General features: G+C 62.2%; 1 protein-coding gene across 4 annotated transcripts; it reads left to right on the forward strand.

Moving 5' to 3' along the window:
- Window positions 1-2,558: 2,558 nt before the first annotated feature.
- On the forward strand, window positions 2,559-16,742 carry LAT2 (linker for activation of T cells family member 2). Of its 4 annotated transcripts, XM_059154965.1 has the most exons (14): window positions 2,563-3,175; window positions 6,574-6,696; window positions 7,121-7,160; window positions 7,684-7,838; window positions 9,444-9,487; window positions 9,638-9,698; window positions 9,923-9,960; window positions 10,215-10,250; window positions 10,333-10,375; window positions 10,779-10,834; window positions 11,836-11,904; window positions 12,122-12,193; window positions 12,529-12,653; window positions 15,903-16,742. In XM_059154965.1, the coding sequence occupies exons 2-13, from the start codon at window positions 6,585-6,587 to the stop codon at window positions 12,604-12,606; spliced, it is 804 nt and encodes a 267-aa protein (XP_059010948.1). In that variant the 5' UTR covers window positions 2,563-3,175; window positions 6,574-6,584; the 3' UTR covers window positions 12,607-12,653; window positions 15,903-16,742. The 4 variants fall into 4 exon arrangements, with proteins under 4 accessions (XP_059010949.1, XP_059010948.1, XP_059010952.1 ...); XM_059154966.1 differs by lacking the exon at window positions 10,215-10,250 and having other exon boundaries at window positions 2,559-3,175; XM_059154967.1 differs by lacking the exon at window positions 7,684-7,838 and having other exon boundaries at window positions 2,580-3,175.
- The last annotated feature ends 292 nt before the right edge of the window (window positions 16,743-17,034 follow it).

Raw genomic sequence — 17,034 nt, forward strand, 5'->3', positions numbered from 1 at the left:
TCCTCGGAGCGTCTGGCCTGAGCCTGGCAGCTTCTGCCCTTTGGGTGAGCGCTTTGCTCTGAGTCTCGCGTGTTCTTGGCCAGTCTTCCTCCGCAGTGAAATGTGTGATGCTTACACGAGGTCCACGGGCTTCTAAATCCACACATCTTCGTTCCTTCTGCAGTTTCTGGCCATGAACATGAACCGAAATAACGTACTTGACTCCAACCTACTACTCATCTCTGCCCACCTCTGTAGCCACCCCCTAGGTGCAAAATACCAAATACACAAATAAAGTACACTGATTCACAACGGCAGGCTCTCCGGTGTTCCGTTTGGAATTCTGTTCACGGTGGGAGGCAAGGTGACCCTTAGTAAAATCATGAGCGGCCCGGAAGCTTACCTTTCTCAACGGGCCCAGAGAGAAACGCGGGAAGCTTTTCAGGCTGCCCAGGGATTCTGCAAATAACCACGATTCCCTTGGACTTGGTAGAGGGCTTGCTGACATGCATTACCCTCTAGTCGAAATTAAGAGTGCGCTCACTAGGTAACCTTTTTGAAGTACTCTATCAAAATACAAACAAGATGAGAAGAATGCTAACCCACTCCACTAGCAGTCCTGGCTAGTAAGTCAAGATCACACGGAGGAAAAAAAAAACACTACCCCTCACCCGCCACCACGACCCGACAGGCCGGTGGCTAGAGAGTCTGTGTCCTACAGAGGAGCGTGTAAGTCGGAGCTACACTTAGGGACTTCACTTGGGAATGGAATGTCTCCGTGTTCTAGAGCCCAGTGGTTCCCCTTCCGGGTATGAGCCCCCGAGAAAGCACATCCACAGCAGCAGAAGCTGTGTTCAGATGACGGAATGGCCCGGAGGCGCACACCGCATCGGGTCACAACGCAATAGCGGGAAAAAGAAGCCCGACGCGGTCAGACGGCCTGGGTGTTCATAAAAAGGACAAACCACTTCAAGAATCTGCCTACACCTAGAGGACAAAGCAAAAGAAGCAGGTCCTGAGGTCCGGGGGAAGCAGAAGGATGAGGATTCTCTAGGTTCCTTTGGGTAGTGAGTTCACAACCACAAATAAACGTCAGATTTGGCTCGGGAGGAGGGGGTAGAAGGAGGTTCGTTGGCACCTTAAGATGTGCAGTTGGGGGTGCAGACATATGTGGGGCTCCAGGGCGTTCTAGAATGTCGTTCACACCTTGGGTGATTTTTCTGAAAAAAGATGCACAGCTTCCCATCAGCCTTTAGGATATATATGACCCCCGAAGATTCTCAGCTTGGAATTGCTGAGTTTTTAGAGCTGTCACTTTGCTATCTGGGGATCTTTTCTGCTCACTTCGGTGAGCAGAAAAGCCAGTGTGTCTGCAGTGAAGAGGGTTTGGGGATGGACAGTGGGGAGGGTTGCACAACCCTGGGAACATCATAAAGTCATGAGAAACCTGTAATACACAAAACCTACTGAATTATAAAAAAAAAAAAATTTTTGAAACCTTTGACGCAACTGGATGTGAACTGTCTCATTTTTCAAAGCCTCTTTGCTGAGTCTTGATTTATAAATAAAATAGGACCTTGGAGGACTTTGAAAATTGACCAGAAGGGGGAACAGCCTCTTTTTTCCAAGCAGGTACAAAAAGGTGCAAAAATTATTGATGGGAAACGGGCTTGGGGAGGGTCTGAGGGCTCCCAGGTCCCACTGCAGATCGACCTGGAGACTGCCAGTGGTGAGAGGTCACGTCTGCCATTGCCAAGGCCCAGGACAGAAGCCAGGCATAGGACGGCTCCTTCCCATCATACGGGGGAGCCTCTGTCAGTCTCTGCCAGCTGGAAACCCCTGGGCAGGCACCCAGTCCAGGGGTCAAGGGGCACCGACGCCGGCCCACGTGAGTGGGGGCCGGGCAGGGGGTCCCATCGGGAGGGCTGCTGGCGCGCACCCCCCGCCCTCCCTGCGCTTGTGGGCGCTGGGGGGACAGCAGACTGCAGACTGGGGTTCAAATCCGGCGTAGCTTCCGTGCGCCTCCAGCCTCATCCCCTGGGTACATGACATCCAAGGGGCCAGTCACCAAGGGAGCCGAATGCAGCGTTGCCCCGCGTGGGGCAAGGGGGTGTGGCGGTGCCCGCACAAGTCTGGGAGTCAGCTGCCCCAGGATGGGGACAGGCTCCCGGGGCGAGGCCCGCAGGATCTCCCACACTACCCTTCTTCCCCACAGGGGGGCAGCCCCGGGCAGCCCTGGCCCTGGCCCTGGCCTGCTGGTGCCTTGGGGGCTGGGCCTCCTGTCTGAGCCCTGGCCGCCCCTGACAGGCTAAAAGAGAAGCCCAGTGCTCCGGCCCGGTGGGGCGGGGGGGAGGGGGGACCCCGGGACTAAGGAGCCCAGGTCTGAAATGCCAGACGGGCGTTTCCCTGGGGTCTCCTGGGAGTGTTGGTGCCACCAGGGGTTTGATGGCCTTGAGCCAGTCACTTACTGCCCAGTAACAGGAGACACGGAAGCACCCCGGATGTTTATGGCCCCCCCAGGAGCCTGCGACGGCAGGACTAGCAGCCGCAGGAGGGGGTCTCTGGGAACTGTGGGGGAGGGGGGCGGGGGGAGCCATGGCTCGTGGCTCATCCCCCCCTTCTCCAGCGCTTCACCTTACCTCCCCGTCCCGCTTCCTCTGACACGTGCCCTATGACACTTTCTCTGTGTGTGTGTCTCTCTCGGGGCCTCTCCCTCTCCGGGTGTGTATGTGTGTGTGTGCGTGGGGTTCAGTGTGTGTGTCTCTCCGTGGCTTCCTGCTCTCTGGCCGCCTGTGTGTGTCCGAGGGCTCACCCCACTCCGCTCGCCCTCTCCCCGTCTCTCTGAGTGTCTCTTCCTCTTTGTGTGACTCAGGGTTCCGTGTGTGTGTGTGTGTGTGTGTGTGTGTGTGTGCACGCGCGCGTGTGTCCGTCCGTGCGTCTGTCCTCTCTGAGCCCGTGCTGGTGCCTGTCGCTCTCGCCCCTCCGTCTGTCTCTCAGCGTCTCTCCCTGTCTCTGCGAGTGTCTCTGCGTCCCCGTCTGTGCAGGCCGGACCGGCCGGCGGATGTGAGGGATGATTCAGGGCTGACAGGAAGCCGCCGCCTCGCCCGCTGCCCGCCAGTATCCGCGGCGTCGCGTCCGCTCGGCAGGTGCGCCGGCTCGGCATGAGGGGGCCGCAGTGACAGGGCCCGGCTCTCAGGTGAGTCTTCCTCGGCGGGGCCCGGGGCGGGGGGCCCCCAAGGCTGCCTCCCACCGACCCCCCACGGGGGTGGGAATGGCCCTACGGGGCCTGTGGGAGGGCTGGGGGGTTGGGAAGTTGCTAGAACACCTGGCTCTCCCTCGCTTGGCCCCCTGGCTAGGGACCCCGCTCTCGCGACCCTGCTCGGGTCCGGGGCTCCAGCGCTTCCCCCCCCACCCCAGCGCCTTCCCCAGTCCAGCCTACACGGGCCTGGGGGGCGGGGGATCTCCTGGCAGGAGTGGGGGGGGGGGGTCTCATTGCTTCCAGAGACCCGGTGAGGGGCCAGACTCAGGAGCCTTGGTTTCTTCATCTGCGAAATGGGGCTGAAACATCCCTGCCGCTCGGCTGGGGGAGGGCGGGTGAGACTCTCCGGGCAAGTGTGCCCAGAGCCCGCCGGGGCCCCGGACCAGAGGGAAGCAGGCTTCTCCCTCCGCCGCCGCCCATGCCCGGCCCCCAGCCTGGACCAGCAGCCCTGGGCTGGGGAGCTCCTTGACGCCGGCCGCCACCCTCCCCCACCTCTGCCCCAGGACCAAGGCTGCCCGGGCCCCCGCAGTGGCCACCTGAGCCTCCGGAGCCTCCATTAGAGGCCCCTAGGCTGAAGGCCTAGATGACGGGGAAAACGGAACAGAGTCCTGCGGATAAAACTCCCCAGGGCTCGGACCCAACCTCTTTCTCCTACCCCATAGGCCGCCCTGTGGCCCAGGGAGGCCTCCTTCCGCAGGTGCGGCCTGAGGCGGGCAGGGAGCCGGGGCAGGAGGGGGTCTCTGAGGGCCTTTCCCGCTGGCCAGGCCCAGCCCCGAGGGCTTTCCCCCAGCCCGGCTGTTGCAAACTTTGTTCATCTGAAAACTGCGTACTTCCCTTTGTGCTATTTTGGCCTGCGAACCACGGCCTGTGGCCGCCTAGCGTCTCCGCCCCACCCAGCCCTGCCGGCCCCTTGGGGCCCTTCTGGGGGCTCAGCCTCCTCCCCCAGACCTCTTCCGCCAGCTCAGAGCCTGGTGGGAAAGCCAGGCCTGGAGGCAGGTTGACTCCGTCTGGGGGCCGCCGATGGCCTGTTCCTCAGATGGGTCTCTCTTTTAAAAAACATTTCATGGTTCTTACAAAAGGTAATAACAAGACAGGGGTCCAAGAGCAGGGAGGGCCTTGGGGGTCGGCGCGGCCTGAGCTTGGGGATCCTGGCTCCGGGACTGGCTCGCTGGAGGAACTTGGACCAAGTGCTCCCTCTCTGGGCCTCGCTGTTCCTCCCCGGCATCGCCCACGGTGTGTCTTGGTGTGTCTGGGACAACGGAGGGGCTGGGGCGGATCCCAGCCTGCCCTGGGGTCCTGGCGTGATGGCCCACGTGTGAGGCAGGGGTGCGGTGGAGCGAGGCTCAGGCCCGCGTGCAGGGGTGGGGAAACAGGCAGGAATTCTCTGATAACGTTGTTGCAGGCTGCCCGCCGCCCAGAGGCTGCCCCGACCCCTTCCACAGAGACCCTGCTGCTTGTCCCAGGAGAGCAGGGGCATCTGGGAAGCAAGAAGGCTCTCTGGGGGCCAGGATCCCCTGGGATGGTGGGCCGCCCTCCCCCGGGACGGCGGCCTCGAGAGCACGAGGGAGTTCTCCAAACCAGAAACAGGAGCCCGCACAGGCTTCTCTCCGGGAAGCCCGAACGCCGAGCCCGGCTGCTTATCATCTGCTGGCAGTTCTTTGAGAAAGGCCCTGGGTTGGTCCCCATTTTACAGATGAGAAGACTGAGGCTAACAGATCCCGAGGCACAGGCAGAAGTCCTCCCTCCACGACCCGGTGCTCTCAGCCCTGCACCACCGCCAGTGCCCTTGGGCTGCGGCTTGAGGCCCAGCAGACAGCCTGCCCCGGTGTGGCCCTGGTGGACGGAAGGAGGAGGCTATGCAGGCTCGGGGGGCGGGGGTAGGGTCCAGTCCCCGAGCACAGGGGCTCCCCACGGATGCCCTCCTATCCCATCACGAGGTTTGGGAATTCTGGAGTTCCCGCTGACTCACTCGGTGTTCGAGGAAGGAGAGAGGCTTCACCGGGACAGCCCGGATGGAGCTCAGTGTGGCTCAGGCCTCCTTGTCCTTTGTGCCATGAGGGTTCAGGAAGCTCGGGGACGTGAGGCGGCAGCCCAGTGCAGCCGAGGCCTCAGGGGAGCCCAAAACAGGAGCTGGGCAGGACAGAGCTCAGCTTCTCCCTGTGCCTCGCCTTCCCCAGCTGTAAAGTGGGGAGAAGCCCTCCTCCCGGGGGGCCGAGCCTGCAGAAACAGACATGCACAGAGGGGACGCTCCTGGGGCAGGGCTCCCTCGGAAACCCCGCTACGGCCCTCAGCTGTGTCCCTCGCCACTGCCAGGAGACTGACTGGGTCTCTCGGGATGCCAAGATTCTCCTGGGAAACCCCCCCAAGAGGGCTGTACTTGTCCTCCCTGGCCTGGGTGTGTGGCTGCCTGTGGCTCGGTCAAGGACAGGCCATCACAGCGTGGCTCCTCCACTGGGGCCGGTCACTGACCCAGTATCAGGCTGGGTTCCGAGGTTCCCTTCCCCACAGGGTCCCCCCTCCCAGTCTCTCCCCAGAGCACCCTTCCTCCCCTACAGCCCTCAAGACCCCCTCGGTGTTTAACTAACAAAACCCCAGGAAGCCTGGGTGGCTCAGTCGATTAAGCGTCTGCCTTTGGCTCAGGTCGTGATCTCAGGGTCCTGGGATCGAGCCCCGCATTGGGCTCTCTGCTCAGCGGGGAGCCTGCTTCTCCCTCTGCCTGCCGCTCCCCTGCTTGTGCTCTTTCTGTCCCTCTCTCTGACAAATAAATAAATAAATGAAATCTTAGAAAGGAAGGAAATCCCACTCCCAGCTCCCCTGGGGGGCACAGAGAGGGACAGAGAAGTGCTCTGGGGTGCGTGGGGGCTACCAGGTCTTCTGTATGGAAGGGACCAAGGACTGAGCTCGGGGAGCAAAGCTGGGTTTGCAGGGGGCAACAGGTGAGGCTGTCCGGAGGCTGGAGTTGGAATCCTGTCTTTCTCCTTTGCAGCCGGGATCCCCAGCCTCAGTTTCTGTGTCTGTGAAATGTTGGGAGCCTCTCCCGCCAACAAGTGGTTGTGTGGATTAAGCGAGGGCACTTTGAGACATATCCACATGGGGCGGTCTGGTGGGTCCCCAGAACCTTCCAGCACTTACCAAGTGTGGGGGACGGCCCTGGGGGCCCGGGATGAAGGTCTGGGCTCAGATAGGGGAGCAGGCCTGGCTGTGGCCTGACTCGGTCCTCGGACAGGGAGGGGTGATGGTGCTTCCATGGCCTGGGCTCCACTGTGGGGCTGTCAGGAGGATCTGGGGGTGACAGACACCCGACAGAGCCGGTCACAGGGGGTCCTACGTTGCAGCACTGCCGGACATGTGGCCAGGAGTGGACATGAATGTGGAGAGCGAGCTGCTGTGGCCCGGGGTGGCCTTGTTGCTGCTGCTGGGGACAGTGGCCAGCTTGTGCGTGCGCTGCTCCCGCCCAGGTAAGGGCACGTGGCGGGGACAGGGGTAGGGTCCCTAGCCCAGGCTGCGGTCCAAAGGCGGTCAAACAAGTCTCACAAGGCAGGGAGGAGGCCCTGAGCAACCCATGAAGACGGGGGGGGGGGGGGGGGGTCTGGTTCACTGTGGGCTTTGGTTTTGTTGGGGCTGGGGAATGTTCTGGAAAAACGGGGGTTGGGGGGCTGCTGCGCTGCCTGCAGCATCCACCTTCTCCAGGCTCTGCTCTCCTAATAGCAAACATCCTGTCCACGACGGGTGGCCCAGGGGGTGGGCTGGCCGCCCCCACGTCCCATTCGTCCGATCCGAGGCCTGCCCAGGGCACCGGGGAGCCAAGAGGAAGGCGGATGTCAGATCTCCGTTCCCACCCGGGGCCGGGGGTCGCTCGCTAATCCGGGTTTGTTCTTGCAGCGGTGAAGAAGTCTGAGAAGATCTATGAGCAGAGGAGCCCGTGAGTGTCCCGGTGTCCCCGGCCCAGGGACTTCGTGTCCCCTGACTGTGGGCAAGCACACAGGCTTCCCCTCGTGTTGTCCACACACCCCTGCCCTCCGCCCTCGCTCCCGCCGCCTCCACGCTGGGCTCTAGTGGGTCCAGAGCAGTCCAGCGAGGGAGGAAACCTCCGGGCTCTCCACGCACTGCCCCCTCGCCCCTCCCCACCCCCGCCTTTGGGAGAGCTTTGGGGAAATGGGGTGCCACTCTCTGGCGGGCCCCCCTCTATCTCCAGAGATCCACCCTCTGCCCCCAGCCTGGGGGAGCCCACCGGGCTGGCGCTGGGGCTTGACAGACAGCCCTGCCCTCCCCGGCCATGCGGGGAGCAGAGACCGGGTGCAGAGAAAATGTGAGCCACGCGCAAGTCTCCCAGGAAAAGTCCAGCCGAGCTCTGGGAGGGCGTGGTGGGCATGTCCTCAGGGGCTCGGGAGAAGGCAAAAGGAGACATGGCGGAGAGAGAACGTGGCGGGTGGTTCCCCCTGCAGGCCTGGGGTGGACACTTTCTTCTGGGGACAAGGTGGCACGTGTGGGCATCTCTGGTGCGGCGTGAGATGGATGAGGAGGGCCTCGACTGTGGGGAGAACCCGTGGCCTCTGTCCTAAGGGCAGAGGGGAGCCACAGAGGAGCTGGGAAGAAGGAGGTAGGGGTAGAGAGGAAATGGGGTGGGGGGTCACTGACCCCAGGCCAGGCAGTGGGGTCCGGGCCGGGTGGAGCTCCAGGCACACCCCCCGGGGGAGGCCTGGGGGCCTCTGAGACCTGCGTGCGACATGCACACGGGCCAGCACGCCCACTCACACCCCCTGCCACCCCCCCATTCCTGTTCAGGGGAGCGCTCCTCTCCCCGCCACGGGTGCCGTGTGTGTGTGTGTGTGTGTGTGTGTGTGTGTGTGTACACGCACCCCTGCGCGCTCCCGCCTGGGGAAGGAACTCACGTACAAATACAAAAGCACACACACACCCTTTCTCATTTCCTTTTGCAACTGAAAAGCCACAATGAAATTTGAAAATAGAATGTCCCCATCCATGCCCACCCCTGGGGCTGGGGCTGGGGCTGGGCTTTTTCAGGCTTCTCTGGCCACTTGGTCCTCCAGATGACCAGCCCACAGTCTCCACTGGGGCTGCCCCCCACCGCCCCGCCCCTGCCCCCAGGCAGGCCTCCCTAGTCTCCCCTCCTCTCTCAGTGCCTGCCCACTCCGGGCCTCTGATCGATGTTAGAAACACAGGCTGTTTGAGCCAGAAATGAAACCACCTCATAATGGGAAGTGGAAAGGCTGGGCCTGGGCAGGAGGAGGCCGGGAGGGGAGAACCCCACTTCACTTGGGTTGAGTCCTGCCCGTGCGTTGAGAACATCCTTCCTAAATCAGGTCACCCTGACCCCTCCCCAGCCCCCCTACCCCAGAGCTCCTGGAAGGCTGGGCCAGGCGCCCCTTCTGGTCCAGAGGAGGAACCCAAAAGGCTTTAAAGAAGCTAATCTGCTCTACCGTCCTTAGCAGTGGCTTCCATCCTCAAGGGAACTTCACGCTCCAAAATGGCAGCTGGAGCACCAGCCCTCACCTGTGTGTTCCAAGCAGTAGTAAGAAGGAAGGACAAGGACAAAGAGGGCGCACTTCTGTTGGCAATGCCTCTTCTAAAGTCCCAACAATCTTGGCTTGCGTCTCATTAACTAGAGCTTAATCACATGGCCACACTCAGGCACGAGAGAGGCTGGAAGATGCAGTCTTCTAGGTGGACCTAAATAAAAATCCATTTCCGAGGAAGAAGGAAATGCCGGGCATGGCCAGCTGCCTTGCTGTGTCTGCTAAGCCTTGAACTTACCTCGCCAGTTATGTGGGAGTAAATGGTGCATTTGAACATCTCAGGAAGGCTGGTTACCCTCTGGTTGATGTCCCTGAAGAGTCGCCGGACCCTCACCTCAGAATCAGAGGGCCGCCACCCCAGCCCTGCCCGCAGCCCTTCCGGACCATCTCCGGGGGTCCTGGGGAGGCCGTGGAGGCTGCCGGCTCCAGCTCAGGGCTGTACAAGAAGCGTGGACGCCCGGTGGGCAGAGTTGGGGACTAGTCCAGAGAATGGGGGCTTCGGGAAGCCCTGGACCTGAGGCCCAGAGAGGGGTCAGCTCCTCCTCTCTCTCTTGCCCTGGTCTGCCCCTCCCCACTCTGGTCCTGTCCCTGTCTGTCCGTCTGTCCTGTCTGTCACTTGGGCTATGGGGGGCCAGACCCTGGTTCGGCACAGCTCTGTGTTTTTCCAGGGAGGAGAGTCAACAGAACTTTGCGGTGGCCCGGACCTATTCCTGTGAGTCCCCGAGCCCAAGGGTCCAGGCACAAGGCTCAGGGTTGGGGGTGTCCATCTGGGGACTGCGGCCAGGCCCGATCTCGTGGCATGGGGGGACGGCGCTGGCAGGTTGGCCTGGGGGCCCAACCAACACCCCCTTGTCCTTTGCAGTGGTCAGGCAAGCCTGGCCTGGGGCCCTGGTGGACATGGACTCCGACGTGGCCCCAACAAGGTAGGACTAAGCCCCCTATCCCAGGCCCGGAGGGGTCACAGCCCCATAGGAGGCCATGGGAAGGTCCCCAGCTGGCTGAGCTCAGGCCAAGCCCTTGGACCTCGGAGCCCCAGAGCTGGACCATGAGGGCCCCACGAGGGGGCTGTGAGGCCGTCGTTCCCCAAACCCCGGGGGCCTCTTCCCCGCCGGCCCCCCTCAGCTCCTCGCTCCCCCCTTTCCTGCAGGAAGGACAAGCTGCTGCGCTTCTCCCCCAGCCTCGAGGGTGAGTGGCCCTGAGACGCGGGGTGGGGCAGGGGTGAGGCGGGCCGAGGCAGGTGAACATCCGGTGGGACAGGTGCAGCGTGGGGAGGCCCGAGGGCCCGGAGGAGTCGGGCCGGGCCTGGCCGGGAGGAGGTAGAGACCCGGTGTCTAGGTGGGAAGGCAGGAAACACCTGGGCCCTTGGAGGCCTTTCCCTGGGGCCGGGGGTGGGCCGGGGGCCGGAGGAAGCCGTGAGCCCAGCCCGGCCTTTCTTCCAGATTCTGAGTCCTCCAGGTACCAGAACTTCAGCAAAGGTGGGTGGGACCCCGGGGCGCGGGGGCTGCGGTGGGGCCCGCGGGCCGAGCGCTCAGGCCTGACCCTCGCCTCCTCCTGCAGGGACCAGACGGGGACCCAGATCCGGCCCCGAAGCAGCCCACCCGTGAGTGGCCTTCTCTGGCCCGCGCCTCCCCCTCCCCTCTAACCCCCCAACGTCCTCCCTCTAGGAAAGCTTCCCGCCCTAGAAGCCACGGGGCCCAGGAAGGTGCTCGGTAGCCCACTTCCCCTCAGGGGGCCACGTCCCTCCTTTGTGGGGACAGGGACGTGGCCCCTCTCTAGGGCATCGCCCAGAGATAAGTTCCATGAATCCCAGAGAGCAAGAATCAGGGATGTCTCTCTGGCTCACAGATGGGTCACCTGAGGCCCAGGGAAGACGGAGACTTACTTAGAGTGACAAGTCAGTCGGGCTGGAGCCACGCGGGGTGGCAGCTAGAGCATCCGCCGGGACCCCCTCGGCCCAAACCCCGGCCTGCCCAGCCACCTCTGTGTCTGTGTCTTCTTGCCAGAGACCCCATTTCCATGGACTATTACAACTGGGGGCAGTTCCGGAAGCCCCAGGAAGGTGAGGGGGAGGGGGCAGGGGAGCCCCGGGACGCCGGCGGAGGTGGGGGCAGGCCCCCCGGGAGCAGAGGAGGGAAGGGGTGTGTGTGGGAAGCAGGGAGGGGAGAGAGCAGCAGAAGTGCGGGAACAAGAAGGGGAGCTGGGAGGGGGGTAGCGGGGGGAGGCTGAGCCCCTCATCACTCGGGGGCCCCCTCAGGGCTGGGCAGCCCCTGATGAGTGCTGTGGGACCTCGGAGGAAGGCCCCGGGCCAGGCAGCCACGCTGATACTCCGAGTCCTACAGGCTCTAAGGAGGCTGGGGTCTTGGGACCTTGACACCTTGGCTTTACGGAAGGAGAAACTGAGGACGGGGGAGGGGGGGGCCTGCTGGGAGGAGCTCAGGTCCAGGCTTGAAGCCCGCCCCCCGCCCCCTGCCCCCGGCTCCTGCCTGGGCCACCCGGGCTGCAGGGGTGGGGCGCATGGCAGGCAGAGAGGGGGATTCTCTTCTCCCCCCGACCCCTGCTGAATATGGGAGGAACCCTCCCTCCTCCCTTGAAGCCGCTTTGGCTCAGATGACTGCCACTGGGGGGCGCAGCGGTTGGCGCTCAGCTTGCAGGGGCGACGAGGGGGTGCCAGGCTCTGCTGGCCCCGTTGGGCCTAGGCCCACCCTGCCTGCCTGAAGGTTAGGCTTTAGGACAGCCCAGGCCTGCTTCCTGTCTCTCCACGGCCCCCAGCGGCTCTCCCCGCCCCTCCCTGCCCGGTAGCAATGGGCCTCCCTCCCTCCCCCTGATGTCCCCTCCCCCGTGCATCTGGGGTGAACTTGGAAGACCAGCAAGGAGCCCAGGGTGGAGGCCGCCGGAGCCAGGCCAGCGTCCGCTAAGAACCTTGTCCAGGAGAATGTTCCGAGACCCCGTGCGGGACAAAGAGGGCGGGGGGGGGGGGCTTGGCAGGGCAGGCCAAGACAGGACGGAGGAAGGAGGAGCCAGGCCCGCCGGGGCAACCTGACCCTCCCCCTCCCCTGGCAGATGAGGACAACGAGGATGCCAATTCCTACGAGAACGTGCTCATCTGCGCGCGGACGGAGCCCGACTCAGGTGAGGCTGCGGCCGGGGACTGGGCAGGGACTGACCGCCCGCACCGGTCAAAGTCACCGCCCGCCTCCAACCCAGAAGGGAAGGTTCGCCCTTGGCTCGAGCACCTGGGTGAGGCCCCAGGGGTCCCCGCCAGGGTCCCTTCTTCCCCTGAGGGGCCTGACGACCGGCCACAGCGGCTGCCGCCGGTGCCAGCCCCTCTCCCGGGGTCTCCTTGTAGGTGACGAGGGATCGGAGGATTACCAGAACTCCGCATCCATCCGGCAGTGGCGGGAGTCCAGGAGGGCCGTGGGTATGTTGGGGGAGAGCAGGGGCTCCGGACTTGGGGGAGGGGGGCCTGGCCTGCGAGGATGGGGGAGGGCAGGCTCCCGTGTCGCTCTTGTAGCTGATTTCACAACGCAGCCTCTGGCCCATCTGTGGCCGCCGTGGCCTGGAACCACGCCAGGCCCCCCCGGGTGGAAATCTCTGGCAAACCCCAGAGATGGGACCGGTGCAGCGTTCCGTGTAGCATTTCCTGCAGGCTGTTCCGCGGCATCTGGGGGCCTGGGCCCGAGCCCCCGGCTGGGGGAACAGGTGTGGGTGTGTCCGCATGACCCGTCTGCCCCCCATCTGCCCGCTGGTCCGCAGAGCGAGCCCCGAGGGAAGAGCCTCCGACCCTGGCAGGCAGCCCAGACGAGGACGACGACGACGACCCTGATTACGTGAATCAGAGCGTGGCAGCCCCAGAAGCCTAGGAAGGCTCTGGAAGGAAGGTACGGCCACTCCTCTGCAGCGGCCTCCACCCAGGGTGGTGGACCTCACAGGCCTGAAGGGGCCCCAGCCCATCCCAAGGGGAAAACAGGACTAGGGGAGCCACACGGGGGTCCCGGCGGGGGGTCAAGGGGTAGCACCCATGGGTGCTGAAATGGGGGGCTCTGTAGGGCGTTGGGACTGAGCTCCTGAGCTGTCTGTGCCCACCCTGCCTCCAACGCCACGGCAGGCCTGGTGACGTCACAGCCCCACGGCAGCCACAAGGGCCTCCGTCTGCTGTTGGGGGTGTCGGGCCGAGGCAGCTGGAGAGTGGTGGGGTGAAGGGGTGGGCCCCGGGGAGCTCTCTGCAGCCTCGAGCGAGGGCCTTAACCTTGTGGGTTAACCTTGTGGGACTCTCTTCCTCCCTTGCAAAATGGAGCAAATGGGACACAGCACGTGGAGGACAACAGGGGTGGGCGTGGCGTCCGTGAGGGTCGCAGCTGGACCTGCTGGGGCTCCCCAAACGCACAGGGCGCTCAGCCTCCCGCCCCGGGACCGGCGAGCTGCTGGGGCCCCGGCTGTAACCCCGCGCGGGAGGGGGGACTGACCTGAGAGGGTTCTCGAAGGCAGGCCGGTGGGCAGCTCCCGGGCTGGGAGAGGAGGCCTCGGAAGCATGAGCCCACCGCTCACCCGCTCCCCGACGTCTCCCGGGCCTCTCCAGGGGGGCCAGTCAGCCTCAGGGGCTGGGGACCCAGCAGTGAACGAAATCCACCCATGGGTGCCTGGAGCGTGTGGCTCTTGATCTCAGGGGTGTGAGTTCGAGCCCCACGTTGGGTGTAGAGAGGAGTTAAAATTAAAATCTTTTTTTTAAGATTATCTATTTATTTATTTGACAAAGAGAGAGAGAGAGATCACAAGTAGGCAGAGAGGCAGGCTCCCCACTGAGCAGAGAGCCCGATGCGGGGCTCGATCCCAGGACCCCGGGATCATGACCTGAGTCGAAGGCAGAGGCTTAACCCACGGAGCCACCCAGGCACCCCTAAAATTAAAATCTTGAAAGAGAAAAAAAATCTACCCAAATCCCTGACCGTTCAGGGCGTCCCTCTGGGGAGAGTGAAGACACAGATGGCTGCGGGCTGAGAGGCAGGGCAGGAAGGACAGGTAGCCATGTGAGGGAGTGATAAGCTCCACGGAGACAAACCCACAGGCAGGAGGCCGCGGACGGCGGGGCTGGGGTGGCCAGAGCAGCTGGGGTGCTCCCTGCCTGCCCCACCGGGGGGGGGGAGGGTGGAAGTATGTGCAGGGGAGCAGAAGCATGCCCAAAGGGTCTGACAACAGGGGAGGGGGCAGCCCTTGGTGGGGGGGCAGCCACGCAGCAGCCCCTGGGTTCTCTGAGATGGGCGGGGGCGCGGCCTGGGATCCTGGGAACAGGATCCTTGGCTGCCGAGAGGGGAAATATATTCAGGGGACAGTAGGGGTGCACAAAGACCGGTGAGAATCCAGGTAAAGGGGGGACGCAAACATGCTAGAGTTTTCTTTTGTCTCAGATTTTTTTTAAGTTTATTTATTTTGAAGTAAGTTTAACACCCAACATGGGGCTCGAACGCACGACCCCAAGATCAAGAGTCACACGCATTCCCGACTGAGCCAGCCGGGCACCCCGTCTCTGTGTATTTCTGAAATTTCTTCTTGAGGGCTTGGTCGACCCATCGGATCTTGGGTATCATGTTGGTTGACCTCCACGTGACTGCATTTTTCCATTTTTCTGGTGATTTCTGGCTTCCTCACCTTGTGGTTGGAAAAGATGTTATGGTCTGATCTCGATCTTCTTATGTTTACTGAGCCTTGTTTGGTGGCCTAACAAGCGGTGTTCTGAAGAATGTTTCGAGTACACTTGGAAACAATGTGTATTATTGTTTGGATGGAATGTTCTGTGTTTCTCTGTGATGTCCGAAATGGCAGCTGTTTTTTTGGTTTTTTTTTGTCTTTTGTGGGTTTTTTTATTTTTTGTTTTTATTTATTTATTTTTAAAGATTTTATTTATTTGTTTGACACAGACATCACAAGTAGGCAGAGAGGCAGGCAGAGAGAGAGGGGGAAGCCGACTCCCTGCTGAGCAGAGAGCCCGATGTGGGGCTCAATCCCAGGACACTGGGATCATGACCTGAGCGGAAGGCAGAGGCTTTAACCCGCTGAGCCACGCAGGCGCCCCTCGCGGCTGGTTTTGAAGGCGGAGCCCACAGGGTTCACTGATGCACTGGGCGTTGGGGGCCAGGTAGAGAGGAGCCATGGGTGGCAGGTCTTTTGGCTGAGCGAGAGGATGTCACTGTCCCCAGTGAGAGGCTGTGGGCAGGGCAGGCCTCGTGGGAAAACCAGCTTATTTCTGGACCTGTTTGGCTCGAGCAGGCACGAGGCAGGCGGAGATGCACTGGGCACTGGTGGGTGCTGGTGAGATCAGCGGTGCGGGGGGGGGGGCTACTTGTGTTGGGAACACAGGAGCCCCCAGACGGGGAGTGAACATTCCAGAAGCTCTGCTTCAGAGGGGAGCAGAGATGTGGGGCAGATGTTTGAGCTGTAAGGTGGGCTGGTTCAAGCTTGGGGTCTGGCCGAGGCTGGACCTGGATCGTGGGTGCTGTCCCACTCTGGGCACGGGACGCCACAGGCTGGCATCTGCGGTGGCCTGCTGAGGGCCAGAGGGACCCGATCTCTGCGTTCAAAGAAGTGGAAGGTTTGCTCGGTGAGGCAGAAATGGTGCTGAGTTAGATCTGATGCTCCTGGCAGGTCCCTTCTGGGTTGGAGGGGAAGGTCAGTCACCAGTCCTGTGCTGACTGACCCCAGCCTTGGCCAGGATCCACGAGCATAGGAATTTAGGAGGGAAAAAAGGCTGCTTGGGGCGCTGAGCCTCTGCCTTTGGCTCAGGTCATGGTCTCAGGGTCCTGGGATCAAGCCTTACATGGGGCTCTCTGCTCAGCAGGGAGCCTGCATCCCCCTCCCCCTACTTGTGATCTCTGTCAAATAAATAAAATCTTAAAAAAAAAAAACAAACACACACACATAAAACAAGGAGGCTGCTCGATGGGCGGGTCCTTCTCAGCCTGGCTGCAGCAAAGTGGCTGAGAACTGACTATCACCATGCCTCCCTCCCTGACCCTGACTCTGACCCTGACTCTGCCCGTGACCTAGCCATCCCAGTGCCAGGGCGGGGGTGGGGAAGAAAGTGCTAGTGCAAGCCACCTTCTCCCTTCTAACAAACCTTTTCGGTCTTCATTAAGGAGCCGAGGGAGCCACTAGGCCGAGGGCTGTTTACTGCCTCCCCTGGGGTCACTTCTCTCTCGGGAGCTGCCCAACCTCTAGATGGCCCACGGTCACTCCTGGGCGATGCACCGAGACGTCCAGAGGACCATCCGTCAGGCTGTGGGGGGCCGGCCGGGGACAGGACAGTTATATGGAGAAATCAGCCCCTGGCCCGGCTTCTGCGAGAGCCCAAGGCTGAGGGCAGCGTGGCTCCTGCCCTGACCGATGCCCCGGGGTCAAGGCGAGCTACCTTCCTGTCCCCACGTCTGAGAAACACCGCGTGTCGCTGGGATTCCTGTGCCTTTTTGCTTCGGATTCAGATTCCAAATTGCTGACTCGTGTCGATGGCTGGGATCTTTTTTGTGAGCCGTGGACGTGGACAGTTAATTTATGTGGGTGGGACCGTATTTAATAATCTACAGCCCCGGGTGCAGAGCGTCACCTGTCTCGTCTCCTGGAAGCATTACACGTCATGGCCACCATCGGGGGCGCCCCAGAGCCCCATTCTTCGGGCCTCAGTCCACTTGGAGGCGGTGAGGCTACAGGACAGCCCTTCCGTGGGGACGTCTGCTGTGGGCAAAGCACGTTGTGTTTCTGGAGAAGGAGCAGTGCGGAGCGGCTGAGTGGCACCCCTCTCCGTTGTCCCCGAGTCCTCCCCGGCCCCAGGACTGGACTCGCTGAGCTGAGCAGGAACCCAGCTGCCTCACTGCAAGCACAGGGGCCGCCAGGGACCTTCGGAGGCAGATAAAGCCACAGCCAGAGGGACTAGATGTTTCCTTCGACTGAAACGTCTCAATAAAGCCTGTTCTTACTAGCGATTCTCGCGTCTGCATTTCCTGCTTCGTGCAAAGCCTTCCAGGGGAGCGGAAGTCAAGCCTCTTGCCTAATGGAAAAGGACACTGAGGCCCTGAGCGAGAGGAGCCCGGTCCTGGAGGCCACGCTTTCCAGGGCGCTAAACTGACTTTCCAGAGTTAATGCCATCTGTTAGGAAATGAGAAGGAAAAACAGAACACAGCTGCTGGCCCCTTGTTCCTTCCTACGCAGTGTCCCATCTCCCAGGCTCAGAGACGCGAGGGGGACAGTGGGCTACGGAGGGGGGTCTGGGCGGGG

The sequence above is a fragment of the Mustela lutreola genome, chromosome 17 (assembly GCF_030435805.1).
Source record: "Mustela lutreola isolate mMusLut2 chromosome 17, mMusLut2.pri, whole genome shotgun sequence".
Taxonomy (NCBI): Eukaryota; Metazoa; Chordata; class Mammalia; order Carnivora; family Mustelidae; genus Mustela; species Mustela lutreola.

Excerpts from the sequence above, each read along its gene's own strand:
- LAT2 (XM_059154965.1), top strand. The coding sequence starts at position 6,585 with ATGTGGCCAGGAGTGGACATGAATGTGGAGAGCGAGCTGCTGTGGCCC. Across the intron at positions 7,839-9,443 it reads GAGGAGCTGGGAAGAAGGAG|GGAGGAGAGTCAACAGAACT; the intron begins GTAGGGGTAGAG and ends GTGTTTTTCCAG. Across the intron at positions 10,835-11,835 it reads GTTCCGGAAGCCCCAGGAAG|ATGAGGACAACGAGGATGCC; the intron begins GTGAGGGGGAGG and ends CTCCCCTGGCAG.